Genomic DNA, 14,601 nt, shown 5'->3' on the forward strand with positions numbered 1-14,601 from the left:
TGAAGCAGAGCTCATTGCATTTTTAGATGTGTCTACTTAGGAAATATAAATCAATAATAATAATATTAATAATGCAAGTAAAATAGAAATAATCCCTGGATTATCCCTGGACCCTTTATAACAACACAGGATGGGAACATATACAAAAATATACAATTATATATACATAAATATCAGCATAAATTACAATTTATTGGCAATTTAAATCAAATGCTAAAAACTGGGAAATATGTTAAACTTTTGAAAGTTATAAGCAAGAAGACATTGAGCGATTTCAGGCACAGGTAAATATTCAACTGCAGGTAAATTCTGAATAAAATTTCTGAGGGCAAAAAGGGTAAAACAAAAAAGGTGAATACTTAAATATTAAAAAGATTTGTTTTTAACATTATTAAAGTTTTTAAAAAAAAGTAATTAGTCAAACACATTAACTATGAAGAGTCAGTTCAAAGTTGGACTAGGAGCGAGGAACAAAGACCAGGGACAAAGTAACACACCGGCCAGAACTATGGAGACTAACAGAGACTATTTGTAGAGTTAGGGCTGATAAGGAACAGACATGGAACAAAACACAACTGAAAGTGATCAAGATGATCAGAAGACCTTTAAATAAGAGCCTAGAAAGAGCCATCTATCAAAGTGAAATAGAAAGCAACCCAGAAGACCCATTACTGAACACAGAGACAAAAAGACTCATGCCAAACATAAAGACAGAGACAAGGGAATACTGGAGGATAAACGTATAAACACAGGAAAACAAGAAAGAGGAAAGAGCAGACGGAAACACAGAGGGAAGCAAATGCATGAGGAATTCATCAAAACAGAAGCTAAATAAACACCAAGTATTCAAAACTATGTCCATAGACTAGACAGCTTGTCCCTGTTTCTACAGCCTGCATTTGGATCCTAATTCTATGCTTCATGACAACAAGAATTAATGCTCAAGATCCCTAAAATGAAAAAAAAAAACAAAACCTCAGTCTAAATATAATCAAAAACTTAAAAGCTAGACAGCGAAATCAAACAGAATGCACAGAATATTAAATATGAATCCACAAAATGACAAAACCCTAGAGCCAAAACCAGGAGCCATGACACAGATCGAATATTTCATATCTTCAAAACATCTATAAAATTTGTGAAAGTTGACACACAATTGTAACAGGATTGTGTTTATCTGTTTAATTCAACAACAATCCTGTGTATTGTTTCCGTGCTTATTTTTTCAGCTCTGCACTCTCACCTAAAGGCAGCACACAGTCACGCTTTCTCTCTCTGTTTCCCATGTCTGAGCCAATCATCTTTTCCCTCTCCGGTGATATTGGCTAAATGGTTCACACTCATTTGGATGGACGGAAAGATGGATGGATGAGGTGCCAGCTGACGTCACAGCTATTTCACTGTGCCATTCCAGCAGAACAAATCAGACTCATCAGGGACACTGTGGGTGGACTCAGGAACACTTCAGTCCTGTATGCTATTCTTTTGTTTAAAGCCCAATACAACCTGAAATAGAAAGCAGCATCACTACTTTGCAAACATCCTGTAACTTTTTTTAGTTTATTGGAGGTGTAATCTGCAATATCCACGGTATTTTCTTTTCAGCACTATCAATGATGCTCAGCACTCACTTTAGATTTAAACAAGAAGGTATAAATAGCAGCGATAGAGGATTTTTTTGGTAGCATTGTTGTGGAATTACTGTTTGTGTCAATGATTAAATAAATGGAAATAAAAATAAGCAAGAACACGTCTTCTTCTTCTACACTTTGCATACATTTATAACTTTTGAACACTTTTAAACTCTGGTTGACAGAGATGGAACGGTAAAACCTCGGATATGCTGAATAAAAGTGAAGAAAACATTTGGCTATCACATGCACATGTATACACTAATTAAAATGATTTATTATCAGAGTGTCTCAACATTCAAAGGCCAATGGAAATTGTGTAAAACATCCCATGTCACACTCCACTAGTTATCAGAAATTTTCATCAGACAATGAAATGCACACTGAAATGTTTGAGAGATGTGTTGGCATTAAAATAAATATGAAGAACATGATGAATGTTTTTAATTATTTTTAATTAAATATTTTAGTTGCTGCAGTGGCTCCATGTTGCATTTTTACTGTTAAATCTACTTTGGTGACATTGTTTCTGAAACCAGGAAGCCTTTAAAAAGCAGCTCATTAAAAGAAAAAAGGTATTAAACAAAAGAGTTCTTGATTTTTTTTTAAGGTGTGGCTTAATTTTTGTTCTATATTGACCTTTCGCATGAACGTTTTTATGCTCCAGAAGTTCATGATTTATATTCATCCACAGCTAAAATAATCAAGTCTTTTTAAACTCCATTGCTAATGCACTGTTCAAATGCCCATTTTCAGGATGACAACGAAGGGCTACTATACAATAACATTTATAAAATCATGCTAACATTTGAAATTCACAGCTGTTTTATTCTTATTCTAGTTTCCATCCAGGTCTCAGAGCTTTCGGTTTCATTTCCAGTCCAATTTCCAGTTTTCCCTGACCTGCACTATAGTTTTGCACGATGAGGAGCTCATGGGGAAATGATCAGATGAGTCAACATCAACCCTGGCATATAAGTTAGTTATTCCTGCGTTTAATCAGAAGAAACAGAATAACACTCCCCACTAATTCCACCATAGGCCTCTTTGGTTCCGTGAGCAACACCAATGACGAAAGCAGCGACCCACTGACGTCTCAGGCCCCTGATGAGTCTGATGCTTCTTGAGGAATATCCAGGTGTATAAAACGGCAGCAGAGCTGAAGGTAAACAGAAAGACAAAGGAGAACGAGAGTGAGGAAACATCGGAGCAGCAGTGTGGACATAAAGAAGCGACTCAAGATCAGGAGTCTGGGCAGCACAGCAGAGAGAACCAAACCAGACAACTTTCTCTACCGCACATGTAAGATTTTCATTTGTATCATAGTAATTCTGGGGTTCCTTTGAGAATTTGTGTTTGTTTTCGTATTTGGTGGGGTTTTAGTTTTGGTGTTATGCCCGCTTCCATCGGCTTTTGGAAACGCTTTACTAATAACTGAAAGTTGAGTTTTACATTGAATAAACTACTTGTTTTGGTTTAAACAGCAATTAGAGGCATTACACTTCTTGACGAAGGGTAATAAAACTCCTCGACATATCCGCGCTGTGCACAATTACGCATGGGACCGCGCCAGATGTTTTTCTTTCCTGACAAAAGTAACAGTGTTTCGTAACGGTTATATCCCTGACAGCCTTTCGAAGATAAACGCTTTTATTTCGTTTCTTCAGTCAACATCGAACTCTCACTGCACTGAGAGTCACGGAACTGAGTAGTTAAAAAGAAATTTTGAAGCAGAAAGTTACTGATAAAGATATTTAGACTTCCGGTGATAAATTTACTCGTGGTATTTTGATGGAGATCGCAAGCGTTTTCTCAATAACTCTTTTGAATTATACATTTCAATACCACGTCAGATTGTGCCAACACAGTCAAAGTATGTGGTATGTGGAATTATATCTTTAGTCCTACCCTGTGACGGCGACGCGCGCAATTGCGCATTGGATTCCGATGGCTTCTTGTCTTCTCTATGTCAAGATCGGCACCAAAGGGGAAATTAGTTAGAGTTCGTTCCACAAATAGTCCTCTCTTCTCTGCATTTGCCTCGAGAAACTGAACTGGACTGTTGCGCGTAATTCCGGATAAAGGATATCCTTCCCCTGTTGGCACGATCAGATATACTTTCTGTGTTCCAGAATGAGCATAACCCTTCACCATTTCCATCTTCAGGTATAAAGCGATGGTACAACGAACCGGCCCCCACCTGCTTCTCCTAATAGCCCTGTGCAGTGTGTTGTACTCCCGGACCCTAAGTCTACCGCACACAACCATAAGGTAAGGGCAAACACGTGTTATTTACAAAAAAAAAAAATGTATAGAGAAGGAAATGTACCCAACACTGTATGGTAGGACGAACAGCTTTGTCTTTCGACTCTGGAGCCGAAACTTTTATGTTCTTGAGTAAATTGTTTAACTTATTGGTTTTGCTGAGCGCAGATGACATGGATATGAAACTGAAAGAGTGGGGAAAGTTTCCTCGATAATAAATACAATGAGGTATGCGATTAACTGCATTAGCTGAATGAACCGTTCATTAAATGTAAACATCGGACTTCTACAATAGCGACCACTTTGGAACTATTTAAGAAACTTGTTGGGGGTAAAATCTGAGATATTTGATCATTATTTATCATTACACTATCATATTACTGAGAAACTTACATGATTTGTCATACGGCAAAAGCAATAAAAGATTCTGTTACAATCATAAGCACAATGGGTATGTCTCCGGTTTAGTTTGGATTAAAAGTATCCGGGTTTTTAATGTGAATGCCTTGTGAATCTGTGCAGAGCGACGAGACACGCAGACGGTCTGTTTACCAGCGGATATAGCAAACTCCTGGGACAGCTATCAGCACGGAGGTACCTGGAGTCTCTGATTGGAAAGCGGGTCAGGTAGGTGAAATAATCCCCCAAAAAGCATGCTAAATTTCGCTTTTGAGAAAGCAGTGGTTCTTTCTTATGCCCAACCCTGTTCTTTTTATTAAATGTATATAATGATTCGTGTTTAGGCTTAATAAACTCATGTGTAACTCTGTCAATCCAGACATGAGAAGTATTTAGAAGCGTTTAAAATATTTTCGGATTATATAGAAATGTTAAGTTTTCAGAAAATTCTAAATAAATGAATACATAAACAAAGCTTATTATCTGTAGAAAATTTCTTTGTTCATTGACCAAAACCACAGTCAAGGACCAGTTGTTGACCATAAACCATCAAAATATGGGTGCTAAGGAAAGTAAAGTACAGTTTGTTTGTTTTTTACCTTAAAGCTATAAATTAGGTTGAAAGTTGATTTTTCTCCAAACCCCCAAAGTTCATATTTTATTTCATCGAAAACATTTAGTCATATAATCAAATTAGATACAAATAAAAGAAATGAGTCCAAGAAGACTTCATAGAAATGTTATATTTACTTATATTTACAATTGAAAGAGTTCATGCTTTTTGTAATTGCACATATATTTTAAAGGTTAATCAGTGACATCACATCATGTTTTTATATATTCTAGAGGAACACACACCCATGCACACACACATGACAACATGAGTCACAGACCATGAGCTGCACTGAGTTTGCATTAAGACCTGCTGCCCTCTGAGCTATGGTATCACTCTGCTGTCATCTCTTCTGTTCAGTGATGAGCTGATGGACGAGCCAGCAAAGCGTCACACAGACGCTATCTTTACAGACAACTACAGCCGCTTCCGCAAACAGATGGCTGTCAAGAAGTACCTGAACTCTGTCTTATCAGGAAAGAGAAGGTAGGAATCAGTCCTTGTGTTCACTTTTTATCTCACTGTATACACAGATAGCTTTCTTAGTTTCTGAAGCTGCTTATGGATGAACAGAAGAATACATTAAGAAAATAATAGAGCTAAAAGCACATTTACTTTGATTACTTCACTCCATTTTGATGGATGCTGGTTTTATTTGATGTATAAATGAGCTTGATGGTTGCAAATCACAATAACCAGCTGGTAAATTGATAAAGTGGCTCTGCTCAAATGTATTTATACATTTTTTATTTGGGTATTGAGTAAAGCAAATTTGCTGAATATTGTGCAAAACATGCAGCATTTGCTTTAAGAAATCCTCATTTTAAGGTTCATTGACTAGACTGTTTGAATTACCTGGACATGTATTTGTAAAGCTACTTTTCTACAAAAACAATAAATACAGAGTCCGTCAGATTCATAAGGGTGATAATTTGTACATTTGATTATGTGAAGAAAAAGACCTTTAGAACCTCAAACGGAATAAAATCAACTTTGGTTAATATATATGTTTGTGCATCTTCAAAACTTTGTCACTTCAATCACTTAATACACAAATAAAAATAGTACACTCATCTAACTAGAAGAAAATACACTGAACAATTGTTATGGTTTGTGAAGAAATATGGAAAGGGATAATGACAAGTCTTTCAGATTATTTAGACCTGTCAGGTGTTTATTTAAAAAAAAAAAAGTGTGGATCTTGAAACCCTCTTTCCTCCCCGATGTCCTTACACCACACAGCCTAGAAGATCCTGTAACCAGCGAGGAGTCCAGGGATGAACCCAAAACCTTCCAGGAGAGCTACGACGACATAAACGTAGACCATCTCCTAAACAACTATCAGCTGGTAAGTACAGACACATATGCACACTAATACACGGTTACTTGCAGGGGAGAGAGAGCATCAACATCAATGACACCTATTGGTTTCTTTTGACTCAGAATTTTGGAGCCTTAAAACGTGAGGCATGCTAATGCCAGCAAGCGTAGTTAACAGCCTACATTCATAAACTGTACAGCTGCAATGCACAGACATATTACCTGAGAGTCAGTGCTAATTAATTAAAAAGTGCTAAAAGCCACCAAAAGCACAAACAATGTTAAAAGGTCCAGTTTTATGACAAGTATGAAGCTAAATTTCTGAAGTAACTTTTCACACAATTAGTACCTGACTATTAGTCAATGCTGTGTTATGTATTGCAGCTTTTAACCTTCCTCTCTGCCTGTTCTTTGCTGTTCTTTTTGCAGGCACTTTGAGGAGAAGTCCATGCTCGAGTGAATACCTCAAGTCATCCTCATGAAACCATTCATTCAGAAAAAACAACACCGTATTAATCCAAAGGACATTCAAAAGTCAACCAACAATGATGTGTTCTCCAGTGTGGTTATCTAGCTATCTGTTCATCTACACAGTACACGTTTTCACTGTATATATACCACATATATATACACAATGCTAATCGCAAAAGAATTTTCGGGCCGCACTGAGCAACATGCATGTGTCAACAAATGGCAGCAGTGGATAAAAAGGAGGTCGCTCTTGTTCTATTAACCATTTCTGGGGAACAACAGCAGTGTTAAATTTAAGAGAATTGTGTCCCATGAACTTTCAGTTGAAAATTTGAGCCATTGACTATTGATAGAAAAGTGTGTTTTTTTTTATAGCATACCGGTTGATTTACAGTGGATATACTGGCTTTACTGGCCAATATCAAACATTCATTGGAAGATAAACATGATTAATCTGTCACAAACCTTAATTTGTCAGACAAAGGTTTAACTTCCAGTGAAAAAAAACAATCCAAAATTTTATCTAAGGATCTTTGGCCCTATCCGCTTTTGGGATTTTAAATGACCCAGTCAAGTTAAACTAAAATAATAACACTCAATCCAATTTCATTTGCACAGAGAACATTCCCAGTAAATTTCATATTCATGACATATTAACTTTGGTTTTAACTAGCCAGCACTTGTCAAATTAACTTTAAATGGAGCATTCAAATCTATGTAATTAAATTCAGACTCATTTCATTAACTGTCAGTGGAGCATTGGTACAGCTGATCTTCAGTGGAACATAAACAGTGTTAACTTTTAGTGAAATTACAGCTTTATGCAAATTTCATCAGGCTACTTGTCACATTTTGATTTTGTGATTACTTTTTTTTTTAAATTAATTTTCAATGGATAATTTCCCCTGATTATTCCTAATGGTATAACTTTTCCATTAAATTTAATCAATTAATTGACATGTTGAATGTTAATAAAAACTCCATTGTTTTTAATGTCTTCATTTTTCATTTCAGGGTATCTGTAATCCTCTCAAATTTAAGTAAAGCATTTGTCCACTCAAACTATAAATGAAATGTGATTTATTTGGTTTCCAGCCAGAGGTACCATTTGTAAATTTGTTTATTTAGAAATGTTCAGTTGACCCATTTAATGTCAACAGAACAATAGTCATAAGATTGACAGTGGAAGATTTGATTGATTTCCTTTCAACAGGATAGATAAATTTATTGCTCTTTAATGTACGGTTGTGTTAAATTAAAGTGTTGTCCCAATCATTTTCAGTATTGCGGTCATGATCTGTGCGCACACCAAGTTGTCAGAGAATTCATAAATGTTCTTTTCATGGGGGATTCACAGGCGAGGAGGACACACATTGAATGGACACAGATGCATATAATCACTTTACATTATTCAGTATGTAGAGCAAAGAAGTTATAACTGTGCATAGACCTGCCTTTAGTGTATTTAGTGATGTAAACCAGTCACCAAATAAAAGATTTTGGTTTATTTTTCAAAGCTGATGTGTTTTGTCTGCCTGATTGTTTGATGAGTAGAGAGCTCATTGCCTTCTACACCCAGCTGATTGTAAGTTTGAGGACAAAAGTTTGTTTAGTGGGAATCTAAAGAAAAGTTGGCAAAAGGTTGGGTTTGTTTGTTTGTTTGTTTGTTTGTTTGTTTGTTTGTTTGTTTGTTTGTTTGTTTGTTTGTTTGTTTGTTTGTTTGTTTGTTTGTTTTTTCATTCTTAAATGTGTTTCAGACAAGGAGGCAAATGTTTTGGGGTCAAAATCAGCATGTGAGTTGTTTTTCCTGAAAGCTGAACATTAAAACAGAATGCTATCTCTCTTACACAATCCTTTTTTCCCCATCAGATTTTAACTGTTTTAAAATATTATTGCTACTCTGGGACAACCAATCTGAATTTCTCAAAACACCATGAACATAACATGTAGATGATAACATGTCGACACATATGAGCATGAAGCACCAAGCGGCCTTTACTTTATCCCTGTGGGTTTCATCTGATTGACATAAAGATTTGTGACAGTGACATAAACAAACTGGATATACCCTGAGTGCATTTCTTTTGCCTCAACCATTTTCGGTGCCCAGAGAAGCAGGTGTTTCTGTGTGGGGATCCTATCAGGATCTGTTTTTAACAAAAGGCAATATGTTGCCAATGGCGATCCACACATCATGTCTCTTTCAGGACAATTATGCCATTTATTTAGAGTCACGGTCGGTCAACCGGAAAACATCTATAGCTTAAAAAAAAAAATTAATAAATCAGTCAGTCAGTAAAAAATACAGACCATGTTGAGATGAAGAAAACAAAATGAGCATGCCCCCTGTGAAAAATATGTTGACCACACCACATTAAAGAAGTTCAGTCACAAGTTAAAATGAATGTGGCGCATTATAACCTGTGATTCCTCAGTTGTTGTTTCTAAATTACTGTCGGACTACTTATCACATAGAGTCTTGAACTTGTACATTTTCTAGGGGAGAAGAAGATTTGGCAATAAGTAACTCAATTTATTGCTTAAAGACCCTTGGAGACCCTAGAAAACAATAAGGAGGAATTTCAGCACCATGGACAGTGACACTGGGATATTATGAGTTTTACATCTTTTTGTTTTTATTTTATTTTCTGATGTGGTTTTTCCAAATGTTTGCACTGGGAAGGGGCTGGATCCTTGTTTTTTTGTCTTTTGTTATGTCTATTGATATTTTGTATTATTGCATTTGCGGCATTTGGAGTTTTGTATTCTTGTAGAATGGGAGGGAGAGCTTTCAGTTTTCAGGCCCCTCTTCTGTGGAACCAGTTTCCAGTTTGGATTCGGGAGACAGACACTATCTCTACTTTTAAGATTAGGCTTAAAACTTTCCTTTTTGCTAAAGCATATAGTTAGGGCTGGATCAGGTGACCCTGAATCCTCCCTTAGTTATGCTGCAATAGACGTAGGTTGCCGGGGGATTCCCATGATGCATTGAGTTTTTCCTTTCCAGTCACCTTTCTCACTCACTATGTGTTAATAGACCTCTCTGCATTGAATCATATCTGTTATTAACCTCTGTCTCTCTTCCACAGCAGGTCTTCTATCCTGTCTCCCCTGGCCCCGCCCCTCCCTGAGCCTGGTTCTGCCGGAGGTTTCTTCCTGTTAAAAGGGAGTTTTTCCTTCCCACTGTCGCCAAAGTGCTTGCTCATAGGGGGTCATATGATTGTTGGGCTTTTCTCTGTATCTATGAAGCGCCTTGAGGTGACTTTTGTTGTGATTTGGCGCTATATAAATAAAATTGAATTGAATTTTACTTTCAGCAGTTATTTGTGGTTGGTTTCTTTATGTTAATATTCTCAGCTTTTTCGGTCTTCTCTTAGCTTTTTCTGTCTTGCCATTTTCTTTATTTTGATAGTCATCTGTCTCTGTTCCCATGTCTTAGTTTATAATTCCCCATGTCATATTTTCGGATTTAGTTCTGCATTGTCTCCCAGGTGTCTCCATTCTGCCCCTATCACCCCTCTGTGCGTTTATAGTCACTGTCTCCCTTTGTTCTTTGTCAGATTGTCATTTACATACTTTACATACTTTACTTAATTACTTTACCCAGTGTTGTGTTCTGTTTCTGTATCTACTTCAAGGTTCAAGGTTGGCTGTAACAAGGTTGTGATGAGGGGTTATTTGAGTTACTGCTGCCATCCTATCAGCTTAAAGCAGTCTAGTCATAGCAAAAAAGGGTGATGATGTGTCTTTCCACTCACTTGAGGCAACACTGAAGATGACACAGGCTTGAAAAGAAAAGCTAAAACCACCTGTAGAGAGGAGAGGAAGGTGTTTGCAACAAGATTGCAATACTAAATGCTGCCCTTTCAAAAGAATTTGCATTCGAGAAGCTGTAACAGAAGAACACGTGATTGTCAGATGTGTTTGTCTCCCTTTATCTTAGTGGATGATACTTTTTTGTTTTTAGAAAGAAAATAAAGAAAAATTTGGTTTAGTAATATAAAATAATTGCTCGAAACTAAAGTTAGTTTGGAAACAAAAATAATATTAAACAATGTCAACTTGATCTCAAATCTTTCTTGACAATAAACCTGATTGGTATGTTTCTTATCATGCTGTAAAGCTAAATCAGGGTTTTCAGTTACACTTGTGTAAACAAACAAACAAACAAACAAACAAACAAAAAACATCTTCTTTCAGCTCTAAGGTTTTGCAAAATTAGGGCATAAAGTAATAAATCTTGTCTTTAACAGGTCTCACCACGTGGTAAATGCAAATGAAATGAAAACACAAAAGTAGTGTTGAATTTTTACTCCAAAAAAGTAATTTACTACAGATTCCTTGTTATTATTCTTAAATGCAATCTAGCATGTTACTTCATTAACTGCCTGAGAAAATAATTTATTACTCTACTCGTTGCATTAGTTTTACATTACTCTGTAACAGCCTGAAATACATTCTCACATAATTTCCAGTTAACAAAATAAAGCTGAGGTTATAGTCCCGCCCACTGACACAAATCCTAATGAGAACATACAAGATCTTTGTTTTAGTGTTTACCTACACAAACCCGATAACAAAAAGAACATTTTAAAACCCGTTCAAAGAGCCTTTAAAGCCATTCTAGGAACATACAGTTAAAAATGAAGGCTACAATGCTGCAAGCTGTACTGCTCGTCACCACCTTCATTAGCAGATGAAGAAGTAATTAAGGCGTCACTCTGGGTTCTCAGTTATGAATGAATACTTGGAAACCTCAATGTTCATGAGCACTATTGTCAAGAAGAGTGGCCCAAAATTTTTCCACAACAACGCAAGAGATTCATAAACAACAAGATGACAGTTACTTCAGGTTATTGCTGCAGTATGAGGTACAGGTTGGGGCTCCGTAATTCTGCAGTTTGGTTTAGCTTTTGTTAAATAACCAATGTTACAATGCAAAATGTGATGTGCTGTTGCTTATCAGGGGTTGCGTGTAAATAGTTTTAGAAACTGGCAAGTTCAAGATGATTTTTTATTATGTTCAGATACATAAAACCTTGGCATTGACAGATGTGTGTGGTGTACTTTGGTTTTGTTTAGCTTTGTTTTTTACCATGAATGTATGTTTTCAGAAGGAATCAATAAGATTTGGACTGGGTGCTACATAAAGAGCTGATTAGTGGAAAAACCTAAGATGATATGATTTTTTTTTCTTTTTCTTCTTTTTTTTACAAGAAAAAGTCAAAATAGCAGTGCTAATGGCTCACAGACTCGTAACGTCACTCCACAACCACAAATGAATGCATCTTGTTCAGTTGTATAGTTTGCCTATTATAGTTTATTAACACAATTTCTGATATAATCACAATTCAGCTTTTAGAAGTAAGTAAATAAGTATGTTACACCTTTGATTCCTATTTAGTTGGTCTTCACAGTTTTAATGTAAGTGCGTCGCACTAGATAATGGACTGCAGGTCTGTTGTGTCATGTCTAAATGATTGTATCATGACTAAAGGTCTAAATGTAGCTGTGCTTTTATCCATGTCGTCATTCTTCATGCCATTTAGGAGACGTCTCAGTTATCCCACTGTGAGTTTCCACAGCTTTGCTGTGTAATGACTCCCACTGTGGGAGAGAAAGGTTCCCTGAGATGAAGTTCGCGAAGCTTTCTCATTGGTAGCTTTCTCACTGATCAGCAAAGCATCAACTCGGGAATCAAGTAAAGGATCATCACATAAAGATTTCTTTGTTTTTTTACTATAATGTGTTTTGTTTTGTTTTTAACAAACTCTCCGTTTTCCTCTTTCCTCTTGCTAAACTTTTGGCTCTTGAAAGGCTCATCCATGGAGTTTCACAGGCTCCAGTTTTCCCAAAAGCATACTTCTTGATAATTCGGACAAGTTCCAATCATAGTGTCAACCTATGAGGGTAAAAAACCAAGCCCAAGCTGAAGCTCAAGTTTGCTTCTAAATATAAATAGTTTCACCAGTGTTTAGGCACTTGTGATAACTACCCCCAGATTGTATCCCTAAGTGGCTATGTCCATCATTTATGTACAGTCTCTCCTTTGCATGCACAAACCTGTCACGTCTACCTGAAGTAACAACATTTTACACTTTGATATGTAAGTTTTGTTGTCACCATCTGCTGACAAGGAAAGGAAAAAGCTACTGGTTTTCTAGCAATTTTCTTTTGTGATAACTGTCGACTGTTGAGATTGTCTGTGATGTTAGAATTTCTCTAAATCAAGCTGACGAATCAACATGACCTTAGTGGAGAAGAACAAGCTGTCTTTGTTCATGTGTAACAGATAACTCGAAATACTCTGGTTAAATCGAAGGTTAACAGTGAACATGTTAAACAACTCTTCTTCATAGCTCAATGCTAATCTATATTTTGGATTTCTCTTTTAACTGATAATTATGTTATGATTAATTTTTACTGTCCTTTGCCATTTTTACTATAAAGTCCTTAAATAATCCAAAAGGTAAACCATTCTTGCCCCCAAATGACTGAATTCTGGTGTTAGGTAAAAATGTAATTGCTTGCTTTCAGTTGTGACTCACTTTGTTTACAGGTGTCAAAATGGCAGCAGATATTTGACTCATAAATGTCATAAGCAACGTTCTGCAGGGTCGACCCACATGCAACGATCTTATAATTAGCAGGTGTTACTTGTTGTGGGTGAAAAACTTAAATTACTTCGCTGATTCAGTAAAACCAATCACCAATGTCAAACTGTGCTTGTACTGTAACACTTTGAGCTAAATGCTCACAGTGACGATGTTGACATGCTGATGCTTAGCACTCCTTACCATTTTCACTATCGTAGCTCAGTGAGTTAGCCTTGCTAACATTTGTTAATTAATCTGTCATCTTCTGCCACGTTGCCAACCAGAACTGCCTGCAGAGATCATAGAATTAGTTTTTCCTTTAGGAACACATGACAGGAAGTAAAGCAAAAAACATCAGGGATAATGAATTCACTCATTGTCCAGTGCAGTCTTGAAAAAAGACTACTACTCATACCTGCTATCCTCCATTACAACTATCAGTGTGGTCAGTTTACATACAGTCATCATGGGCATGAACCTTCAATGAATGAACAGTCCCAAATACCCAGCAAAATTGGTTTTGGAATGGATAAAGCACACTAGGTTTATGGAATGTGCCAGGAAACCAACTAGTTTAAAGGAAGTCTACCAGTTATGCGCAGATGACTGGTAGACAGATAGAATTATGCCAGAAGTTGCTATAAAAGTGTCTGGTTGAGATGTTGCTTGCTCAGGGACATTTAACCAAATATTAGTAGAGTGGTGTATAGTTCGGCCTACTGGTATACTTTAAACTACGTGTGATTTAAAGTAAATCCAAAATAAATTCAAACCTCTTGCTTTTTAATTTCTTTAGAAAAAATAATGCCACTGTAAATAGAAAAGTCCACTCAAAAGATACACAAGTAACTATGTCCTCTTTTAAGCATGGCAGTAGTGTATACCTTATATACTTTATACAAATATATACATAAAGTTTTTAAAGTGTGCATGGTTTTAAACACATGCAATAGCTTACACATCAATATTGTGAGGATATGTGATTGTGTGTGTGTGTCTGTGATTACTGCCTGCTTTGTCGAGGGGCTTCACTCATTAACTATCATCACTGCTGATCTTAATGGACCAAAACAGAGTAAAAATAGACGGAGAGATAGGGCTGCAGCCTTTTAACACCGAGCACTGTGGGTGGGTGTTTGCGTCCTTGTGAACGTGTGCGCTTGCTAAAGCTCAACTGCTCCTTCTACGATTCTGCTGAGGACACTCGTGCATCCACAGAGTCATAAATCCAGCATGCTGCTCAACTTCGCACCTTGTTGTTGTTTTTTTTCTCTCAGCACTGTTGACTGATAACACAAGACTTGGT

The 14,601-nt window shown here is 36.6% G+C and overlaps 1 protein-coding gene across 1 annotated transcript; it reads left to right on the top strand.

Moving 5' to 3' along the window:
• The first annotated feature begins 2,776 nt into the window (after positions 1-2,776).
• On the top strand, positions 2,777-8,220 carry vip (vasoactive intestinal peptide). Its single transcript, XM_086258973.1, has 6 exons — positions 2,777-2,933; positions 3,798-3,902; positions 4,419-4,523; positions 5,269-5,394; positions 6,151-6,256; positions 6,658-8,220. Coding segments are annotated over exons 1-6 (453 nt in total). The 5' UTR covers positions 2,777-2,931; the 3' UTR covers positions 6,667-8,220.
• Positions 8,221-14,601: the final 6,381 nt, after the last annotated feature.

This window comes from Aulonocara sp. 'chitande type north' Nkhata Bay, linkage group LG13 (assembly GCF_057382095.1).
Source record: "Aulonocara sp. 'chitande type north' Nkhata Bay isolate Kocher_YH1m ecotype deep benthic linkage group LG13, A_spYH_male_GT1.1, whole genome shotgun sequence".
NCBI classification, from domain to species: domain Eukaryota; kingdom Metazoa; phylum Chordata; class Actinopteri; order Cichliformes; family Cichlidae; genus Aulonocara; species Aulonocara sp. 'chitande type north' Nkhata Bay.

Excerpts from the sequence above, each read along its gene's own strand:
- vip (XM_086258973.1), top strand. Across the intron at positions 3,903-4,418 it reads CTACCGCACACAACCATAAG|AGCGACGAGACACGCAGACG; the intron begins GTAAGGGCAAAC and ends GAATCTGTGCAG. Across the intron at positions 5,395-6,150 it reads GTCTTATCAGGAAAGAGAAG|CCTAGAAGATCCTGTAACCA; the intron begins GTAGGAATCAGT and ends TACACCACACAG.